Source organism: Centropristis striata, chromosome 9, assembly GCF_030273125.1.
Source record: "Centropristis striata isolate RG_2023a ecotype Rhode Island chromosome 9, C.striata_1.0, whole genome shotgun sequence".
Taxonomy (NCBI): domain Eukaryota; kingdom Metazoa; phylum Chordata; class Actinopteri; order Perciformes; family Serranidae; genus Centropristis; species Centropristis striata.
Window position 1 is genome coordinate 16,458,085 of NC_081525.1, and position 22,523 is coordinate 16,480,607.

General features: G+C 38.3%; 1 protein-coding gene across 1 annotated transcript in view; it reads left to right on the forward strand.

Moving 5' to 3' along the window:
• Positions 1-360: 360 nt before the first annotated feature.
• The window catches only part of LOC131977774 (unconventional myosin-VIIb), a 28,512-nt gene continuing 6,349 nt past the window's right edge, over positions 361-22,523 (forward strand). Inside the window, exons 1-37 of the mRNA XM_059341202.1 lie at positions 361-378; positions 479-580; positions 676-825; positions 1,356-1,540; positions 2,768-2,889; positions 2,978-3,120; positions 3,762-3,875; positions 4,019-4,172; positions 4,824-4,900; positions 4,983-5,102; positions 5,713-5,852; positions 5,950-6,160; positions 6,243-6,378; positions 6,462-6,628; positions 6,713-6,853; positions 6,970-7,128; positions 7,563-7,655; positions 8,590-8,684; positions 8,772-8,856; positions 8,951-9,169; positions 10,467-10,664; positions 10,740-10,943; positions 11,381-11,545; positions 11,637-11,939; positions 12,477-12,637; positions 12,717-12,843; positions 12,944-13,063; positions 14,798-14,971; positions 16,188-16,415; positions 17,161-17,328; positions 17,421-17,538; positions 19,313-19,439; positions 19,535-19,701; positions 19,806-19,987; positions 20,077-20,189; positions 20,296-20,450; positions 22,271-22,424. Coding sequence (XP_059197185.1) covers positions 361-378; positions 479-580; positions 676-825; positions 1,356-1,540; positions 2,768-2,889; positions 2,978-3,120; positions 3,762-3,875; positions 4,019-4,172; positions 4,824-4,900; positions 4,983-5,102; positions 5,713-5,852; positions 5,950-6,160; positions 6,243-6,378; positions 6,462-6,628; positions 6,713-6,853; positions 6,970-7,128; positions 7,563-7,655; positions 8,590-8,684; positions 8,772-8,856; positions 8,951-9,169; positions 10,467-10,664; positions 10,740-10,943; positions 11,381-11,545; positions 11,637-11,939; positions 12,477-12,637; positions 12,717-12,843; positions 12,944-13,063; positions 14,798-14,971; positions 16,188-16,415; positions 17,161-17,328; positions 17,421-17,538; positions 19,313-19,439; positions 19,535-19,701; positions 19,806-19,987; positions 20,077-20,189; positions 20,296-20,450; positions 22,271-22,424 — 5,495 coding nt within the window. The remainder of the gene's footprint in view (positions 379-478; positions 581-675; positions 826-1,355; positions 1,541-2,767; positions 2,890-2,977; positions 3,121-3,761; positions 3,876-4,018; positions 4,173-4,823; positions 4,901-4,982; positions 5,103-5,712; positions 5,853-5,949; positions 6,161-6,242; positions 6,379-6,461; positions 6,629-6,712; positions 6,854-6,969; positions 7,129-7,562; positions 7,656-8,589; positions 8,685-8,771; positions 8,857-8,950; positions 9,170-10,466; positions 10,665-10,739; positions 10,944-11,380; positions 11,546-11,636; positions 11,940-12,476; positions 12,638-12,716; positions 12,844-12,943; positions 13,064-14,797; positions 14,972-16,187; positions 16,416-17,160; positions 17,329-17,420; positions 17,539-19,312; positions 19,440-19,534; positions 19,702-19,805; positions 19,988-20,076; positions 20,190-20,295; positions 20,451-22,270; positions 22,425-22,523) is intronic.

The following is a 22,523-nucleotide window of genomic DNA, read 5'->3' on the forward strand; positions in this document are numbered from 1 at the left end:
TACTGAGCTATCTTAGAATTCTGAGAAAAGTTTTCAAGGGAAATAATTTGCTGTTGCTATTGATGTCTGAATCAGATAAAGTGAGAAACTGTTTCTCAATGAGATAATTATCTCATTAATTCAGAAAAAAACAAGATTCTGCGATAATTTTCTAAATTCATTATTTTTACAATAGAGGAAATATTGTTTTTCTCAAGTGAATGCATTACACTTCTTTTGAGTAGATTTTACTGATAGTAATATTGGTTTGGTAGCAGGAATTTGTTAAGTATAATTACTGTAACTGGACTATCTGAATTGAGAAGATAATATTTTCTTATTTTCTTTACAGACCTAGGTCTGTAGGACCAGGTTTCTGCTATGCTGCATTTGAGTAAGGTACGAATGACTATCTTTCTAATATATACACATCATCATAACCTTCATGATGCACATATATATATATATTTGAATTCATATCTCTGGTTTCCCCAACTAGGGGGATTTTGTATGGGTGGACTCTGGCGGTGGGGTGCCAATCGGGGCGGAGGTGAAGTTGGACAAGACTGGACAGCTTCAGCTGATTGATGATGAAGGAAAGGTACAAAACTCCACAAAAGTTAGCTTTTTTTCAGGTCCAGGTAATTTAGTTTAAACCTTCTACATAACATCAACTCTTTCATAACATGCATACAGACGCACAAGATCAAGAAGAAGATGGATGGCATCCGACCCATGCACCCCACCTCTGTGAAGGGTGTGGATGACATGATAAGGCTCGGTGACCTCAACGAGGCCGGGCTCCTCAGGAACCTCCTGGTGCGACACAAAGAAGGACACATCTATGTAGGTTTCTATTCCCAGATTCACTGTGAACCACCTAGTTTTATGATGCCCATAACCTGCTGTGGAAACGCTTACTCGTCTGTGTCTTCCCCTTGCTGTGAATGGCTTTCTATCTTAGACTTTGCCCTGCTGTTTATCACAGTGCTGTTTGTCTCCATAGAGACGAATGAGCCTCTGTTGAAAGAGAGCGTCCCAGTGTTTTCATGTCTTCAAAGCTCAGCAGTGTGTGTTCAATTATGAATCAGGCCATTTTGTTGTGTAAAAATACTACCACTACTTGGGGGCATAATTTACTATTGCTCATATTTGACGTAATTCACATTATAAAACAGCTTTTCATTATAGTCATCCATCCGTGAAATCTGTAGATCCAATGAATCGTATTTAGAACAAGCATCTTGTGCATTGCAGCTATAATCAAACAGGGTTATAGGGGTCACTGGCTTGATGATGTGCTTACACAACAATAACTTGTTTTCATTCGTCATCTGTGCTACTGCGTGATGGTTAACACCCCCCTCTGTTTTAAGACATACACAGGCTCCATTCTGGTTGCGGTGAACCCTTACCAGCTGCTGCCCCTCTACACCACTGAGAATGTACACATGTACACAGATCGACGGCTGGGTGAACTGCCGCCGCACGTCTTCGCCATCGCAGACAGCTGCTTCTTCAACATGCGCCGCAACAAAAAGAACCAGTGCTGTGTCATCAGGTCTGCTTTTGTCTGAGGCTGATTCCAGATTATTATTTTTACACTGTCAAAAGATTGATTAATTAAGTTAATGATTTATTTACACAGGGGAAAATTACTGGGGGTGAGCTCTCTTTTACAGGAGGGCTTTGTTTAAATTATATAAGTAATAAATGAGACAAAAAATAGTTACATAAAGAAAGACATTAAGGAGCTGACAGGATAAATTGATAGATCAGTCAAATGATAGAAATTGATTCAGCAAAAATTTTGATAATTGATTGTCCATATATTTCACCTTTTTTAAAGTAAAAACGAAAAAAAGATTCTCTGCTTACAGCTTCTCAAATTTGTAGGTTTCCGTAGTTTTCTATAATAATAGAATTTAAATAAATACAATTTCGAATATGTCAACTTGGGCATTGGTAGGCATTGTATGGATCAACATGAATTAATTTTCTCAAATGAATGAATAAATAATAGACTAATTTGTTACAGCCGACAAAATTATCATGTGTTACCACACAAAAACTACAGAAGACAAATAAATGATAACTAGGGGAAAAAAGATCATTTAAAGCATGCATTCACAATTGTAAGAAATTGGACCAAATGTATTCTTTTCTAAGCTTCTTTATCATTTTGGGGAAATAAATCTTCAAAGATAGCTTACTTTCAAAACAAATATCAAGATATTTGTAGAGGGAAACGTCATTTTTTAAAACCATATTGAGTGCTAAAACATTCCTCATAAAGATTTATAGAAAAGTATTATTGTTTTTTCATAGTGTAAAACCAATTTATATTATTGGGAGGGATTTGGAAATAATCTAAACTGTGTTACATAGTATTAATATAAATGAGGGCTGTGTATTTAGCAAGAATCTGGTGATACGATACGCATCGTGATTCAGGGATACGATTCAATGTATTGCAATAATGTTAGTAAGCCAATATATATTGCAAGAACACTCCACCATATGCTAGAATCTGTGTTAAAAAGTTTACTTTCCTTTTTCAATCAGAACAATGAGATCTGCATTTGCATTTATCACAATCCCTGTAACATCCAACATAATATCATTACTTTTCAGTCTTCTATGATTGTAAAAAGAACAGGACCTAAAATTGATCCCCGAGGGACCCCTTTGTTAATGTTGAGAACTTTGAAATTACATTGCCATTGATGTCAAAGAGAGGGTTCAAACAGAGTCTCTACACAAGCTTACTCGTTGTTCTCCCCATCAGTGGAGAGTCAGGAGCTGGAAAAACTGAGAGCACCAAGCTCATGCTGCAGTTCCTGGCTGCAGTGAGCGGCCAGCACTCCTGGATCGAGCAGCAGATTCTCGAAGCAAACCCCATCTTGGAGGGTACGAGCAAGCATAAAGTTAGAAGACAGTCTTCATACTCAGCTGAAAGTCCCTTTTTAATGAATCTGCTTTGGTGTTTTCTTCTCAGCCTTTGGTAATGCCAAAACCATTCGTAATGATAACTCCAGTCGCTTCGGGAAGTACATTGACATTAACTTCACCAAGGGTGGGGCCATCGACGGAGCCCGCGTCGATCAGTACCTGCTGGAGAAGTCCCGCGTTTGTCGCCAGGTGGGAAAAAGTGTTCGCTCAGTATTTGCATGAGCAGTAACCAGTGGTGGAAGAACAATTGAGATCTCTTACTGAAGTAAACGTACTAATACCTCACTGTATAATTACTCCACTACAAGTAAAAGTCCTGCATTCAAAACTTACTGAAGTAAAAGTACAAAACATACTTAAAGTATCAAAAATAAAAAGTACTCATTCTGCAGAATGGACCCACTCAGATTGTTTTATATATTCCAAATATATTATTAGATTATTATTATTGATGCATTTATGTAAACAGTGGTTTTATTTTCAACAAGATAGGGCTCATTAACTACTTAATATACTCTTATGATTTTTAATTTAAAAGAAATGCATATTCATTTAAAATGTATCATGTTTAAATGTTAAATCTCGACCTGAAAAGTAACTTAAGCTGGCAGCTAAATGGAGTGGAGTGAAATGTACAATATTTGCTCCAAAATGTAGTGGAGTAGAAGTATAAAGATACGTAAAATGGAAATACTCAAGTAAAGTACAAGTAGCTCAAAATTGTAGTTAAGTACAGTACTTGAGTAAATGTTAGTTACTTTCCACCACTGTCAGTAACATAACACAAGTCAAAGTTTCTTGTCCTCAAGAACATGTGCTTTCCATGACAGGCACCTGAAGAAAGAAACTACCACATCTTTTACTACATGCTGATGGGCATGCCAGCTGAGCAGAAAAAGAATCTTTCTCTTGGGGATGCTACAGAGTACAACTATCTGACCATGGTACTGAAATCATTTTGCAAACTGTGAAATTTTGAGATAACACAGGATGGTTACGAAGATAAATTGATATGCAACTGTAAATCGCAGATAACCAAATAACAGTTCACATCAAGTTTTAAATGACCACATGATCATATCACTAGGGGAAGTGCACCAGCTGTGAAGGACGTGATGATGTGAAGGAATACGCCCACTTCCGTTCAGCTCTGAAGATCCTCATGTTCACAGACAATGACTTCTGGGAAATCTCGAAACTGCTCGCTGCCATCCTACACCTGGGCAATGTGGACTTTGAGGGTAAGAACAGCACCATACAGTGGTGGAAAAAGTATTCAGCTCCCTTACTTAAGTAAAAGTACTAATACCACATTGTGAAATAACTCCACTACAAGTAAAAGTTCTGCATTCAAAACGTACTGAAGTAAAAGTACAAAAGTATCAGCATCAAAATGTACTTAAAGCATCAAAAGTAAAAGTATTCATTTTGCAGAATGGTCCCGCTCAGACTGTTATATATATTCTAAATATATTATAAGGTTATTTGTATTGATGCATTTACTGTATGTAAGCAGCATTTTAATTTCCTCAAGATAGGGCTCATTTTGACTACTTAATATACTGTTATGATGTTAAAATAAAAAGAAAACATCTTATCACCTTAAATTTATCATGATTTTCATGTCAAAAGTAACTACAACTGTCAGCTAAATGTAGTGGAGTAAAAAGTTCAATATTTACCTTAAAATGTAGTGAAGTAGAAGTATAAAGTTACATAAAATGTAAATACTCAAGTAAAGTACAAGTACCTTAAACATTGTCCCTAAGTACAGTACTTACTGGACTGCACCATACAGTGGTAAACATGAAATACTGTTGTAAAAATTAAAAAAAAAAAAAGAAGAAGAAGAAGAAGAAAAAAAAGCAACACATTTTCTCGGTTAATTTCAGGCACCATGGTAAATAACCTAGAGGGCTGTGACATCCGGAAATCATCCCATTTCAACATGGCCAGCAAACTTCTGGAGGTACGTGTCGTTTTCTTTACAAATACAAATAAAAGGAGCTGAGAGTAACTTTGCCTGACTAAATTCGTCCTCGTGACCTCAGGTGGATACCAAAGCGTTGGAGAAGAGTCTGACTCAGTACTCCTTCATGACAGCCAGAGAGAGTGTGACCAAACCTCTGCCCTCTGCCCAGGCTGTGGACGGCAGGGACGCCTTTGTCAAGGTAACATCATGTAAAAATGTATTTCAGAAGTTCATGCAGCTCCCGTTAACAGATAAAGACCAAACTAGCCCCATGAGGATGTAATGCTCATACACACCAGAAAACAAAATCAATGACTGATAAATGGTGCAACCTTTTAATTATTTTCCACCAATGACAATGAAAACTTATGTACCGTGGCTGTTTTAGGACTCATTTACATTTACATTTAGTCATTAAGCAGACACTTTTATCCAAAGCAATTTACAGGACAAAAGGTAACAATCTGAGAAGAAAATAAAAGTGATTTTACCTTAGCTCAACATCAAATCTGACCGATTCCCTCTGTTTATTAACTAAGTAACATACTAATTAATGTTAGCATCAGTTGTGGAAAAAAATATTCAGATCCTTCATTAAGTAAAAGTACTAAAGTACTAGTAAGTAGTACTACAAAAGTATCAGTATCAAAATGTACTTTAAGTATCAAAAGTAAAAGTACTCGTTATGCAAAATGGACCCACTCAGATTGTTTTATGTAGCAATAGTTGTTTTATCATACATTAGGTGGTGCTATGTATAATAAGTAAGCTATTATGTATAATACAAGCAATCTATGTTATCTTTCCAGTCTATTTATGGAAGACTTTTCCTTTGGGTTGTGGACAAAATCAACGCTGCTGTTTACAAGCTACCTGAGGACTCCAAAGAGGTCCGACAGTCAATAGGCTTGCTTGACATCTTTGGTTTTGAGAACTTCACCAAAAACAGGTTGGTGTTCACAACAGATCTCATGGAATTAGAGAGAGGACACATTGTTCATTGACACATTGACAAAACTCTATCCATATTTGTTGAACTCTTGCAGCTTTGAGCAGCTGTGCATCAACTTTGCCAATGAGCAGTTGCAGCAGTTCTTCGTCAAACATGTTTTCAAGCTGGAGCAAGACGAGTATGCCCGCGAAAACATTGTTTGGAAGCACATTGATTACAAAGACAACCAACTCACTCTGGACGTGTTGGCCAGCAAACCTCTGAACATGATGGCGCTTATTGATGAGGAGAGCAACTTCCCCAAGGTTTATATCCCCCTTGTACCTCACAAGTCTAAATCAAGAAAGCAAAGCAGGTTTTTAACTCTCCTCTTTTGTTGATTTGCAGGGCACAGACACCACCCTGCTCCAAAAACTGAATCAGGTCCATGGGAAGGGGGGCATCTATATCCCTCCCAAGAACAACTATGAGACACAGTTTGGAATCAGTCATTTTGCTGGAGAGGTCTTCTATGATTCAAAAGGTACTTTTAAAGCGTTCAAAAGCAATAAACCATTCTTGTGGAGGTCCTATGTGATGTTCTTACTGAGTCTGTCTTGTTTTGAGGTTTCCTTGAGAAAAACCGTGATGCCCTCAGCTCAGATCTGATTCAGCTGGTGGAAACCTCCACTAATAAACTCCTCAAACAGATGTTTCAGAACGTGCTGTCCTCCAGTACGATCAAGAGCGTCAACCCCAGGATGATCATCACCGCCGCCAGCAACAGCCTCCGGGTCAGCACAGCTTTTTGCTTCCAGACCATTACCATTGTTGTATTGAAAAACTCCCACGATGTGACATCTGTTTGTGTCTGACAGCAAGCGAATGATGGCAAGAAGCGTGTGCCTACTCTGACTGGCCAGTTCCGTCAGTCTCTGGACTCCCTGATGAAAACGCTGACTGCGTGCCAGCCCTATTTCATACGCTGCATTAAACCCAATGACTTCAAGAAGCCCATGGTGAGGATGGAAGCTGCACTAATGTCCAACCAAAATAAAACATATTTAAATCTGCACCAAAAATGATTTAAACAATGTTGTGTAAGTGAATTGGACGCTATCCCTGTGTGTCTTAGCTGTTTGACAGAGAGCTGTGCATGCGTCAGCTCCGTTACTCTGGCATGATGGAGACCATCAGGATCCGGAAAGCTGGATATCCTGTACGCTACACATTCGATGAGTTCCTAAATCGCTACCGCGTCCTTCTGAAAACGTCCCTCTGCGATCCCAAAATAGTAAGTTGGAGGTTTTAACGTATTCATTTTATTATAATAATAATAATAATAATAATAATTACTTTATTTATATAGCACCTTTTAAAAACAGCAGCTTACAAAGTGCTTCGATAGAGAGCAGTTAATTACAGCGAGAATGATGCCATAAAGCTAAAAACAATTCTTGCATTAAAAAAAAAAACAATAAAAGACAGAGCAGGAATAATCACAAGACATTCTCAGATACACAGAAAATAAAAGGTAAAAGAAGTTTAAAAAAAAGTAAAAAGTGAAGAAATAAAAATGAGTGGTGAGATAGACAGCATTACATAAAAGCAAGTCTATAAAAGTGGGTTTTAAGAAGTGATTTAAAAGAAGTTTTGACTATGAAATCCTCATACCTTTTGTCAGCTTCTCTTGCTGCATTTGTTTAATATTTATTTTTTCTCTAACAGGAAAGTAAGGAGAAGTGCTGTGAAAGCATTTGTGAGTCTGTGCTTGCTGGGGAGGGCGACTGGAAGACTGGCAAGACAAAGATATTCCTCAAGGTATGTACCCTCTTTTGTGAGTGATGGATATGGTGAAAGAATAAAAACTGACTGAAACTGAATACTTAATTGGATCTTCGCTAAGCCCCTCCCAAGAACGTCCACTGTCCTAATCCTGCTAATGCTACAGGTTAATTGCAACAACTATCACATGGATTACCATAAACACCATTGGGTTATCCATTGACCTTTCATAGAACAGAATCATCATGTCCTAATTTCAGTCCGACCCAGTGGTGGAAGAAGTATTCAGATCTTTTACTTTAGTAAAAGTACTAATACCACACCTGAAATTACTCCACTACAAGTAAAAGTCCTGCATTTACTGAAGTAAAAGTACAAAAGTATCAGCATCAAAATGTTCTTAAAATATCAAAAGTAAAAGTACTCGTTATGCAGAATGGACCCACTGAGATTGTTTTATATATTCTAAATATATTATTAAATTATTATTATTTAGACATTTATTTAATCAGCGTTTTACTGCTGTCAATGTAGGGCTCACTTTAACTATTTTATATACTTTACGTGGTTTAATTTATAAACATGTGTTACGAATGAGTTGCAAATTTAGAAATACTCAAGTAAAGTAAAAGTCCCTCAAAATTGTAATTAAGATAGCTCATAAGAGTTTAATTTAAGAGCTGATATCTAGCCATTTTCCATGGTTTTCTTGATAAAAACCAAAATCATTATCAAGAAAACTATGGAAAATGGCTAGATATCAGCTCTTAAAGTAAACTCTTATGAGCTATTTTTGATGTTATAATTATATTTGTCCAAACAAATGTACCTTTAGTTGTACCAGGCATTAAAATGAACAAGAAATTGAAGAATACAAGGGTGGTCTAATAATTTTTTCCATGACTGTATAAATCGCAAGTGAATATTTCCACCAAAATAAGAAAACAAACTTTCTACTGTTTTCTCTCAGGACTTCCATGACACCATGCTTGAACTGGAGCGAATGAAAGAACTCAATGAGAAAGCACTTCTGATCCAGAAAGTCCTGAGAGGCTACAAGTACAGGTATGGGACGGAAGCCATAAAATGAGCTGCTTTGTTTTTTTGCTTTTGTTTTTCTCATCATGTCTGTGTGACTCATGCCCTTTGAAGGAGAGAATTCCTGAGGAAAAAGGCAGGCGCTCTTGTCATTCAGAAATACTGGAGAGGACACAAAGGCAGAAAGCTGTACAGAGTGGTGAGTCACTGTTTAGTATATCAGCATTTATCAAAGTAAAAAAAAAAACAGGCCTGACCTCCAATAAATCCCTTCAATTATGTTCGAATTCTAGGTCCAGCTGGGCTTTGCGAGGCTGCAGGCACAGGTCCGGTCCCGCCAGCTCTGCTCCCAATATAAGAAGAGTCGAGAGGCAGTCGTCGTGCTGCAGACCCGTACCAGAGGATACCTGGCGAGGAAGGAATGGAAGCGCAAGAGGAATGCTGTGATCCTCCTGCAGGCACACACCAGGGGTGTGCTGGCAAGAAAAGCTATCAAAAGAATGAAAACAGATGTAAGTTCACCCTAAAGAACTATAAAGAGCTCTTTCTTGGTGACAACTATAAAAGTAGGTCAAAGTCCCTGCTGGGTTCAAGTGGCACAGCAGTGGTTGTCAACCTTTTTTTCTCTCCCACATCTCTACCACATGAACTCAAGTACTCTTTCATCAACACCACTTGTCATGTTCCAAATAAGCTAATTATCTCAAGTGTTTATGCATGGCTTTTAACTAACTATTTTAAGTGCCGTAAGGGCACTATGATGTTTTTCACCAGTTCTTTCCATTTTGATCAATCTTCTGCAGTTCTTGTTGCATTATATGGTGTCATACTCATCCAACTTGCAACATTCGAGAGCCAGTTCTTCCTCTTCCTCGTTTTCCACATACTCTGCCATGAAAAATAGTTCGAGCCGAGCTCAATTCGTCACCATGACGAGTGACGTGTCCACACCATCTCTGTTTTCTTGTTTGATGGTGGAGAGTTATATGGTTCATTTCATTTCAGTTTCAAATTAATTTCAAATGCATTTACTCGTCTTTCAGTTTCTGCGTCCAATGTCCATGATTCACAATCATATGTCATAGTTGATATCACAATGGCCATCATAAACCATATCTTTGTCTTAGTTTTGATAGCTTTTCTTTTGCAGCTTGGTCAATGCCGCTGTAGCTATTGCAAAACTACATTTCACTTCTTTGACTGAGTACAAGTCACTGCTGATTTGACTTCCGAGATATTTGAACGTGTCTACTTGTTCAAGAGCTTGGTTTGAAACAACTATTGTTTGTTGGACCTTAATATCTTCCTTGGCAGTAACCATAATTTTGCTTTAAGTGCATACAACATACATAATCAATACATTATCAATAAGGTGGTGAATGATGTGAACGATAGCACTAGCTGAGTCAATGTTAGCTGCGTTAAGTTTGGAAATTATGGCACAGAAGCTAAGAGAAAAGCAGCCCACTGCTGTGGACGCAACGCCAGTTTCAGAAACAAAAGTCACTTCAGACCAATAGACCAGAAACTCTTGTGTATTACGAGGTAAAATTACTGTTACCACATGTCCCTGTGGTTCAGAATCACTGGTAGAGGAAAGTGTGCCAGAAGCCCCTGCTTCAGTAACCACTGTCAAGGTGTCTGAACCCTGAACTACTGAAAGATTGATTTCTATTTAGCTAATTGCTGTGAATAATACATTTGTTATTTGGGTTGCATCGTTAATTAAGTAGAAAAATATATATTTTCAGGCAGGTGTGGTTCAGGACAATGCTTTTTCCTCATCTTAATTGTGTTGTGTTCTTTCAGTTGTCTGCTAAAGAGAAAGAAGAAGAACGGCGGCTCATTTTGGAGAGACAAAAACGTATGGAGGAAATCTTGAGACGGAAGAAAGAGATGGAGGAAAAAGCTCAGACTCCATCCATTTCCGACGACGATATCTTGGACAGCATCTTTGACTTCCTGCCTCCTGAAGCGCCGGAGCCGCAGGCACCTGTGGGATTGGAGGTTAGGGAACCGAAAGCTTTGCACATTTTGTTTTCCTTGAAGAGTCACTCACTGCATGTCTACCTGTCTTCCCAGGGGAAGAGGACAATTATCGAGGAGATAGACATCGACGAGGTCCCCATGGAGGAAGATCTTCCCAAAGAGGACTACGATGACCTGGATGAGTTCCCCTTCTCCAAATTTGCCTCCATGTACTTCCAGGGTGCTGCCAATGACATCCACATCCGGCAGAGGCTCCGGCAGCCCCTGCTGTACCACGAAGATGAAGGAGATGTCCTGGTGCTGCTCTTAGATCACTTTTATTCATAATTTCAGCTGTTCGTATATGAAGATTATACAGTAATGGAAAAAATTATTAGACCATTGATTTCTTCAATTTATTGTTGCCTGGTACAACTAAATGTAAATTTGTTTGGACAAATATAATGATAACAACAAACATTTGATCATTATTTTCTCAACAAACATTTTCCATTATTTTCTTGATAATAACCAAAATCATCAAGAAAACCATGGAAAATGGCTAGATATCTGCTCTTAAAGTAAACTCTTATGAGCTATTGTTGTTGTTATCATTATTTTTGTCCAAAAAAATGTACCTTTAGTTGTACCAGGCATTAAAATGAAATGCATTGAAGACAATTGTCTAATCATTTTTTCCATGTAGTTGTTTTTTTCTTTAATTAACCGTGATGTTACCATTATGTTTCCGGCAGGCTTCTCTGACAGTGTGGTGGATTATCCTGAGGTTCATGGGAGATCTTCCTGAGCCGAAAAAGCAGATCAGGGTCCAGGGAACCCCCATGCAGGACCGCTTTCTGCCGCAGGAGCTAATCTCCAGAAAGGACAGACGTTTCAGCCACATGGTCGGCCTAGATCAGGTAAACATCCTCACAAAGCAAGGACTCAGTGGATTTCGAATTATGCCTTATTTTATCATCGATTTTGAAATGTATTTTCTGACTGTTTTAGAGGGTGCTGAGGAGTAAAAAAGAGGAAAGGAAGCCCTCCACAGTACCTGAGGAGCCAGCACAAACCAGAAAGTCCTCCATTTTCACAGACCTGCTAACAAGAACCAGGAAGGCTTCTGCTGTGCCCGGGGAGACAGCTCAAAACCCAAAGGTCTACACTGTGCCAGAAGGGACCCCGCGAGCAAGGAAGGGATCCACTTTCACTGACCTACTGTCCAGAAACAGAAAAGCATCCACTATTCAAGAAAATGGAATCCCAAAACCCACTTCAAACTTCAGGAAACCCTCCATCATCATGGAGGAGGTGAGGTGTAACCCTAAAATATCTTTCATTGCTGTGACGTTCTCATTCTCAGTCTTTTTTTTAAACATATTGATGTTTTGGGGCTACACGGTGGTGTAGTGGTTAGCACTAGTGAAGTGACAAGGGATTGAAAATGTGGATTGTAGGGAAAATGAACTCATGTGTTGTCGACTGAATTCTTGGTTTAATTGTGATTTTTTTTTTTTCCATTTATGTTTTTGATCCCTGGTGCGAAGTATTTGTATGTCCTGTATACATGAAAAACGTGTGAAATGTTAAATGCTAATGGGACAATGCTGAATGGAATCAATAAAAAGTTAGTTTAAAAAAATAGATAAATAAATTGCCCGTAGGAATGAATGACAGTGTGATTGTCTGTCTCTATGTGTCTGCCCTGTGATAGTCTGGTGACCTGTCCAGGGTGTAGCCCGCCTCTCACCAAATGTCAGCTGGGATCAGCTCCAGCCCCCCACGACCCAAGTGTGGATAAGCGGTTAAGGGTAAAACGAATGAATATTGATGTTTTTTTTCTTACAGTCAGATGATCTGACCGAAGTGTCCAAGCCTCCCACCCTGCAGGCTGTAAAGGAGGACAGTGACATCATGGTTGGAGAGGGACCGACCCTGGACCGGCCACTGTCGGCTCTTGAAAAACTCCACATCATTATTGGATACGCCATCGTCAGACGAGACCTTAGGTAACAGAAGCTCCATTCGAAAAAATCACATGCATGTAAGCATTTGTATTCTTTGCTTATACAACAGTCGTCTGTGCAGGGATGAGATTTACTGTCAGATCTGCAAGCAGCTTCAAGACAACAACAATCGCAACAGCTACTTCCGCGGCTGGATCCTGCTGTCTCTCTGTCTCGGCATCTTCCCTCCAAGTGATCGCTTCATAAGGGTAGGTACAATAGCTGTTGTTTTTTTTGCCTCAGTCTCGTAAACAGTATGCCCCTTACTGTGATGTTTTGCTGATCTCGTCTTATCTCTTGTCTTGGCAGTACCTGCAAAGTTTCATCCGTTTCGCTCCAGGAGGCTATGCTGCCTACTGTGCCGAGAGGCTGCGGCGCACAGTAATGAACGGAGTTAGAGGGGAGCCTCCAGCCTGGCTGGAGCTGCAGGTACTGATACTGAAATGAGAGCAAATGTTTTAAATAGTTTCACGTGCATTCTCCCTCTAGGATCTAATGAACAGATAAAAAAAAGCGATTAAAAACGTTCAGCCTCTCTGTGAGCAGTTTTCCTAGGGGCTTTTTCTTTGGGAGAAAGCATAGACTGTATAAAAGAAGTGGACGTAACTGTCAGACCTCAGGTGGGGAATTAAGAGCAGATCCAAATACTTGCATTGATTGTTTTTTACTCAGTGACAGTCCAGTAGGTAAAAACAGAGTCCAGGTACAGGCAGACACAGGCAGATAATCCAGATAGACAGACAGATAACTTAAAAAACAGGCAGGATTCAAAACAGAACAAAAACTTTCTTAAATCTCTCCATTATAAACTTTCAACTATTAGCCAACATACGGTACACACTGTGATGATCTGACAAACTCAAATGAAAAAACTGGGTTGAAATACTCAAACTGATCGGTACAAATGAGAGACAGGTGAACAGAGAAAGCCCCCAAGCACATGAATAAAAAACAAGGTTCAGAACTGTCATACTTGACAGGTAGGGGGAGACCACACTAATTGTCCAAGTGGGAATCCTGACAGTAACCACCAGGACTTTACCCATTGGTTTGTGGACTACCGTTTTGATGACTTAAGGAGGGTATTTTGGTCATCACCATCTTGATTTTTTGTCGCCAGAAGTGACCATATTTGGACAAGGGGGTTGAGCCATGGAGGTTACAAAGATCACCAGCCTGGCAGGACCAACACAGCAAGCACTAAGTTAACAGCTAACATTATCACTAGCTAGCTTAGTTAGTTAGTAAACTGCAGCTGTATTTTATGTTAACTGCGATATTAGATAATATAAGATAGATAAGATATGACTTTATTTATCCCGCAGTGGGGAAATTTAGTTGTCACAGCAGCTCAAGGTACAGACACATAGAAAACAGAATAAAAAATATAAACATTCTTTACACATTATATACATACATTTCTGCTATTTGGCATTTATTATTAGTATATATGTTTTGTGTTTGTTTGTTTTCCCGTGAGAACTCATTTTTAGATATTTACAGATATTGCACATTTGAGAAAATATATTTTAGCATGTTAAATAGCTTGTTGAATGTAGTAGTATGAATACATCATAATTTATATATATATATATATATATAAAGTTATATATGACATATATAATATAGAAAAAATACAGAAGGCCCATTATAGACCTAATGTGGTTGGATGTAAATAGAGATAAGTGCAAATAAACCAGTAAAGTGACCTGGTGGAACAAACAGTGTTGTATTATGTGGTGCAGCTGTTAAACAGTCTTAAACCAGAGGCTAACTTTGGCTAAAAACAGAACATCCAAAAACAAGTTCAAGGTTATTTCAATGTACACAGTCCCAAAAGCCCCCTGTTGGCCGTGAGAAAGAATGCAGGTTTAAGGCACCTCTGCAAATTGCTTCATTCTTCAGGGCCCAGGATGATTATGTTTGTGGCAAGTAGCAACCTCCGGGTCTGAGCAGTGAAACCCGGAAGTGCACAAAAACAAACTGCAAATGATCTCAAATTGTGTTGTGGTGGTAGCTGAAATAGAGAAACAAACTAAACCCCAACTGTCTGCTTGGCTCAAAACCACCAGCATAGAGTGAACTGACCCATTAACATGAACTTATATGGACAGTAGATCTCATTACTGCTTAATCAAGATCATTTTTTCTGCTCTGTGACAGGCAACCAAGACAAAGAAGCCCATGATTGTGTCCATGGTGCTGACAGACGGACGCTCCATCAACCTGCCTGTTGACTCGGGGTCTACCTCCAAAGAGATCTGCCAGCTCGTCTCTAACAAGATCAAACTACAAGACACCTTTGGCTTTTCTGTCTACGTCGCCTTGTATGAAAAGGTATGTAGTTACATAATGCTGGGTGTGTAATATGTTCCCGTAGTAAAGTTGGTGATGATAAGTAGATCTTTTATCACAAATGTCTTTCCTTGTACTGGGTTCCTTATAACAGTCAGATCCACATTTTTTTCTGCCTTTGAGGAGGGGAAATGACAATCGTAGCAAAGCAACACCCAAAAAATAAACATTCCACATTCTGTGAAAATATAAGACAACAATAAAATAAATATTATTTAAAAGTAGATGCTTTATTTTAATCTTGTTATCGGAGTCCTGCAGAGGATCAGATTTTCAAAATCTGCATCTGCACAGTTTGGTACAGAGCCAATTGTTAAATAGTGCAAATTTTAAAAAGCAACGCAGATTTGTGCAGATTTCTGAGGCAAAAGTAACTTCTGTGGTTTAAGTGGATGAACAATTTATATTTGCCTATTCAGGGATTTAACATAAAATTATGTTTTTGAGCGTTTTGTACACCAAAAATACCAAAAGTACACCTAGCAATGCTGTCAGAATAAGCAACAAGGAATTTGCCTTGGTGTTCTGTAAAAAAAATGCAATTAATAAACAAATATTCTTCACATATATAATAGTAATAATAACTTTATTAATGTATCACTTTTTAAAAAACGGTGTTTCCAAAATGCTTTACATACAGTAAAAAACAAAAAGAGCAAAATAAATCAATGAAAAGTAATATAAGGATACAGCTAAAAAGCGTGTACCAAAACTTTTTTTTTCGGGGATCCTGGTCTAATTTAAGATTCAGATTTCCTTATTCGTCGCACAATGTGGAAATTTCCAGAGTTAAAGCAGCAAAGTGGATAGCACAATAACAATACATAGAAAAAAAGCAGTTTAAACTGGAAATATAAGAGAGGTATTCGCAAATTAACAAGTAAAAAATAAACTATTTACATGATGTCCCTGTTTTGAAATTACAAATAAACAAGTAGAAATATAAAAAGTATTAACAATTTAAACAAAAATAAAATAAAAACTATAGGAACATTATATACAATGGAGACAGTCAGCGGTTGGATATGGACCATTGCACAGAGAATATTGCACATTAAATTAAATTGCACACTGGGCAAACTGCACTGTCACACTTTTTTAAGGCTTTATATTAGGAAAGAATCTACTGTGTCGTCCTGTTGTCTATATTTTAGAATATCTAGATATCCATCACTTGAAATGTTGACCTGTCCTAAAGGTGTGGGCTCTGGGCAGCGGCCGGGAGCACGTGATGGACGCCATCTCCCAGTGTGAGCAGGAAGTGAAGAAGAGAGGAGGGCAGGAACAGCATGCTCCCTGGCGTCTCTTCTTGCGCAAGGAGGTCTTCACCCCCTGGCACGACTGCAGAGAGGACAAGATCAGCACAGACCTTATCTACAGACAGACCATCCATGGTCTGAAGTTTGGAGAGTACCAGTGTGAAAAGGTGGGCTTATGTTTGGATGATTAAGATAAGAGATAAGACAAGATCAGACTTTATTTATCCCGCAGTAAGGAAATTTAGTTGTCACAGCAGCTCAAGATACAGACACATAGATATAGAAAAATACATAAGAATAAAAAATATAAACAATAAGACATATACATACATTCTATACACATTATATACATACATTTCTGCTATTTGGCATTTATTATTAATATTTGTTTGTTTTCCTGAAAGTACTTTTTTAATTTTACAGATATTGCACATTGGAGAAAATATATTTTAGCATGTTAAATAGGTTAAATAAGTTGTTTCATGTAATGGTATGAACATCAATGAATAAATATATTTAAATATACAGTCATGGAAAAAATTATTAGACCACCCTTGTTTTCTTCAATTTCTTGTTCATATTAATGCCTGATACAACTAAAGGTACATTTGTTTGGACAAATATAATGATAACAACAAAAATAGCTCATAAGAGTTTAATTTACGAGCTGATATCTAGCCATTTTCCATGGTTTTCTTGATAATTATTTTGGTTATTATCACTGTATAGATATACACAGTATAGTATAAGTGGTATATGACATATATAATAATATAGAAAAAATACAGAAGGCCTAATATAGACCTAATGTGGTCGGATGTAAACGGAGATAGTGCAAAGGGATAACTTTTTAATGCCATAATCTCACATATAAATTTGACTTTTTTTTCTCTCCACATTTTACCTTCACAGGAAGATGATTTGGTTCAGCTCGCTGCAAAACATTTGTACATCCAGCATGGTTCAGACAGCAGTCCAGAACATGTGAAGGAAGCGGTTCAGGACTGCATCAAAAACTCTCTGCTGGAGGCCAAGTCAGAGGCCAAATGGGTGCAGATGGTCAGCACTGCTCACACTCAGGTCAGTCACACCACATACCAGAAGCTGCAGCAGGAAGAATAGATCTTGAGTTGATTTAAAGGTTGTTGATTTTTTTTCTCAAACCACACCAGGGTCTATATCTGAGCTCAAAACAGAAGGCGGATTCAGTGAAGGCTGAGATGGTCGACTACGCCCGAGAGAATTGGCCCATGTTCTTCTCAAGGTTCTTTGAAGTTGTTAAACTGTCAGGTAGGCATTAATCAATTGTTGTGTATTTAAATATATATACACAATCACCCATGAAGTTGAAATAAAATGTTTTTTACCTCTTTCCATGACATGATTGTGACAATGTGATTAATTATTGGCAGATAAAGTGTATATATTCTCAAAACACATCACAATTAAAATGAAACCACAATTAACAGAGGATTGTGTCTGAAAACAAAATTCCAACTTTCTGGGCAACCGTGTAGTTTGACATATTATCATAATGACACATGGATTTACATTCCCTAAGCTTATCATAACAATATATAAGGCTGCTGACAAGAAACAACAATATTTTCAAATCAACAATTTTTTAAATGTTTTTTATTTTTATTTATTCATTCTGTTAAGCGTCTTTGAATGTCTTGAAAAGCACTATAAATTGAATATATTATTATTATTATTATTATTATTATTATTATAATTATTAATAATAATAATAATAATAATGTTTTTGATCTGAATTTGAAATCCTTAAATGTCCCATATTGTAATAAAAAAGTTTTTCCACCAGGACGTCTGTAAGGTTGTGATGTCATAACTATACTATATATAGGTAGAAAATCTCACTACAGGTGAATTCATTATTTTGTAAATAATGGCAGGACATAAAACATGCACAGTATAACATTTCTACACTTACCCCTTGGAATATAGAGATAAACACTTTATGAGCAATTAGTTGTTGCTGCGATCTCTACCTATGTCAAACTGGTATACAAGGATATTTATAGATACCCCACACTGAATACAGGCATATTCAGACAGACAGACAGGATAAGAAAAGTAATGTGTTTTTTGAACATTAAAGTATCCAAACATGTTCTTATAGAAACACAAAATACGACTTTGAACCTGAAAATTAGCATAAATTGTCCCCTTTAAGCTGACATGACCATGAACTCTAAGTAAGTTCATTAACAAGGCCAAGATAATTAGCCTAGCTAAGCTAACAGTGTACAGCCTTACCCACCAGTTTTTACAAATGCACATCCCCCATATGACAAGCCATGTGACCATTCTTATCTTGTGGCCATTTCTTAAATTTCCTGCCTGTTTTTTGATAGCCAAAAGTAGCCACACAATTAATCTCACAGTTGACATGAATTAGGGATGCACCATGCTAACCAAGCTAACTAGCAAGTGCTAGCATTAGCTGATAACTCAAGGCCAAACTCAAGGTTTTAAAACAGTAGTGTACAAACTGTTGCATGGCATTACTGCGGCAGCAGTTAATTATTATTATTTATTTTATTTTTTTACATATCTTTAAATTTGGGACTTTTCTTGGTGTCTAGCAGTTTATTATGGGCATATTTTCACTAATCAATCAATCAATCAATCAATCAATCAATCAATCAATCAATCAATCAATCAATCAATCAATCAATCAATTAATTATAAAACTAATTATATGTTCTCAAGTTCTATCTTAGGAAAAAATTTAAGAAGAGAGTTCAGAAAAAACTAAAGAAATGACTGAAGAAAAGATAAGAATTTCTTCATGACTACCAAATCTTCTTAAATTTTGTCTAAAGAGCAAAGTTAAGAAAAAAGTGGCACTTAAGAAGCATTTTTTTCATAAGAATGCTTTGTGAATCAGGCCCCAGCTGTTTCCTTCAGGGTGTCAGAAATGATTAAAAAAGCGCCACCAACACTTTACTGCTGGACAGGAGTGTATCTCATAATTCCCCTCATATCTCCCATGAGTCATGACTTATTTGGCTTCTTCCTTCCATGGCTCTTTTTTAAGGTCCTGCGCTGCCAAAGAGCAAGTTTATTGTGGCCGTAAATTGGACTGGTATCACTTTCCTGGACGAGAGAGAGAAGAGGCTGCTGGAGCTCTCCTTCCCTGAAGTCACCGGAGTCCACACCGTAAGGTAGAGACAGAATCAGAGGTCGATGTAGTGCAGAAAGCCAGAGTACAAAGAGTCAAGGTTACTAACAGTGTGATGTTGCTTATGTCATGACCTAGGGAGGGTAAAGCATCCGGCCAGGCGGTGAGCCTGCTGACACTGAAAGGAGACTTCACTCTGAGTGGAAGCACAGCTGAGGACATGGCCGAGCTGGTAACAATGTTCCTCAGTGGACTGACGGAGAGATCTCAGTATGCTGTGACTCTGAAGGAAGTCGACAGACAAGGTCAGAGGCCTGATTTCTTTCTTTCTTACAGCTGAATTATATCTTTTAGGGTTATTCCTGCTAATTCCTAACTGATTTATGGGTTGACTTCCATCTCTCTACAGACGACCCCACATTCCTTAGCTTTAAGAAAGGAGAGCTTATCATAATAATCAAAGATGACGAGTTTTCTCAGCAAGGTGGCTGGATAAAGGGCCAAATCGAGGGCACAAAACGAACAGGAGCCGTCCCCATGGAGGCCATCTTAATCCTGCCAACACTCAGCAAACCTACCGATGAAGTCATGGTGCGGAGGTGTCAATGACTTTTCAGATTACTTATTATGCTCAGGATCTGTGAAATATTAAATATGTTGTTTTTTTTATTTTATTTCAGAGGCTCCTCAATTTGTCTCCTAACCAGAGGAAGGACATCATAAAGAAAGAAACAGGAACAGTGGAGAGATTAGCTCCTGCTACTCTGAAGGAATTCTCTGTTGAATACTTCAGGTATCTGGAAAATTACCTGTTTCTTTCACCAGCTCATGAGTAGGATAATTCTCACTGGAACACCACTAACAACAGGAATACCCTTCTTGTTTCCTTGATCCTACAGGCAGCCCACTAAAGATGTTAACCGTCAGGTGATGTCCAGGAACGCTGCTCCTGAGAGGCTGTGGGTGAACTCCAGAGAGCCAATCAGACAGCCCCTCCTCAATAAACTAGTGGGCAACTCAGAGGTCAGCCACAAAGCTTGTCTGGCCTTCACTGATATCCTTTACACATATAAATCAAAAAAATACAATTTCTTACTATTTTTTCACCAGTGGTGGAGAGAGGCAGAGAGAGCAGGTGTGCAAGAAATAAAAAACACTGAACCCTGGAAGGGCCTGAATACAGGCATAAAGCGTATTTCCACTCAGTACTTTTTGGAAAGCGGCTGAGTGTTTTAGCTACGCTCACTAGTTAGTTCCCCTCAGCCTCTGTTCCCATACAGGTACTTTTGTATCGGCTAACCAACAGAGTTCGAATGTGATGTAAATAATCCTTCAACACTTGATTATTCAGCAACAATTTTGACTGTGAGATCAGTGACGCAACGCTGACTTGCTGGCGATCTTTCTTTTTTCCTTTGTCCATCGTCTTCTCTTCTTTCGTTTCTTGTTCTCCATTCTCTCATCTCAGTCTGCTCTGCTTATTTATTTTTAAAAATGGGGCTGTTGTGTGTGGTTGAGTTCTACTCACGTCATATCCCGCCTCAACTGTATCCAATCAGCAGCGACTGGTTAGTAGCGGCTCAGAAATGTACCTACCAGAGGCAGGTACTTTCTGAGCCTCGACTGGAGCTGCTAACTGGTGAAGTTGGGCGGATCTTGGGCGGATCCTCTCTCCCAAGCCACACCCATAGCGGCTTACTAGAGGGAAAAGTACCTAATGGAAGTGTGCCGGTATTCAGACAGACAGTATTGTAAAGTAATGTAAGAAGTAATGTGTTTTTTGAACATTATAGTATCCAAACATGTTCTTTTAAAAACACAAATACAACTTTGAACCTAAAATTGAGCGTAATTTGTCCCCTTTAAGCTGAACTGCAAACACGTTAGCCAGTGTCTAGGCTTACATGACCATGAACTCTAAGTAAGTTCATTAACAAGGCCATGAATTAGGGATGCACCTTGCTAACCAAGCTAACTAGCCACTGCTAGCATTAGCTGATAACAGTAGTGTACAAACTTATGCATATGAGCATAATTTGTCCCCTTTTAGCTGAACTGCAAACACGTTAGCCAGTGTCTAGGCTTACATGACCATGAACTCTAAATAAGTTTATTAACAAGGCCAAGATAACTAGCGTAGCCAAGATAACTAGCGTAGCTAAGCTAACTAGCATGCTAAGCTAACAGTGTACAGCCTAACCCACCAAACTAACTAAACAAGCCTTCAGCTACCTTACCCTTGGGTGGGAGCAATAAAGAAAGCAGTTCTAGCTGTGGCACCACCAGTATCTAGGCCAGAGGTACGTAGGCTCTTCAGGCCGTCTGCAGTGGCTCCCTTTGACAAAATGAAACATTTATTTCTTTATGGCCCAAAGCAATGTGTATTCTTCAATTGTAAAACTGTGTAGATTATATTTTTGGCAGTAAAAATGTTTTTAAAACATTTTAGTCAACTAAAATGTGTATCATAGCTTATGAAAATTTAGGGCCGGCACCCTAACCTCTGAATTAAAACTCTGAACTTCCAGTCTAGTTTTGAGTTTTCCTTGCTAGGCTAGCTTTCAGTTCCAAATCTTCTTAGATATTTCTTCGGTTTCCAGCCTCTCATCTGCATTTTCACAAAATCATATAAAAAATGCTCATTATGACCTATTAATGTTGTTTAGTAGACTGTCGTATGTCCATTCTAAGGCTCAAAATAAGGTTTGTGGCTCCATTCCAACTGTTTTTCTCTTATTTTGGCCCAACAATGGATGTTCTGTTAGTAAAGGTTACCGACTTCTGGTCTAGGCTTACATGACCATGAACACCAGTTAACAATATTTTCAAAGATTATGAAACCAGGTTGGTTGTTCCTCTTTGACTGTTGTGTACCGATCCTGAAATATATGGGAGATTACCCCACCAAGCAGATGCAGAGCTCTCTCGAGCTCACCGACCAGATCTTCGGGCCCGCCACTCAGAACGAGGCACTCAGGGACGAGATCTATTGCCAGATCATGAAGCAGATGACCAGCAATAACAACCGGTACACTCATTTCACTATCTCTCACTTCTCAGATTTAAAGCTGTTGGTTTGTTCTGGGAAAGGCCTTTTTTGTATGACACAATATTTTCTTTGTACATG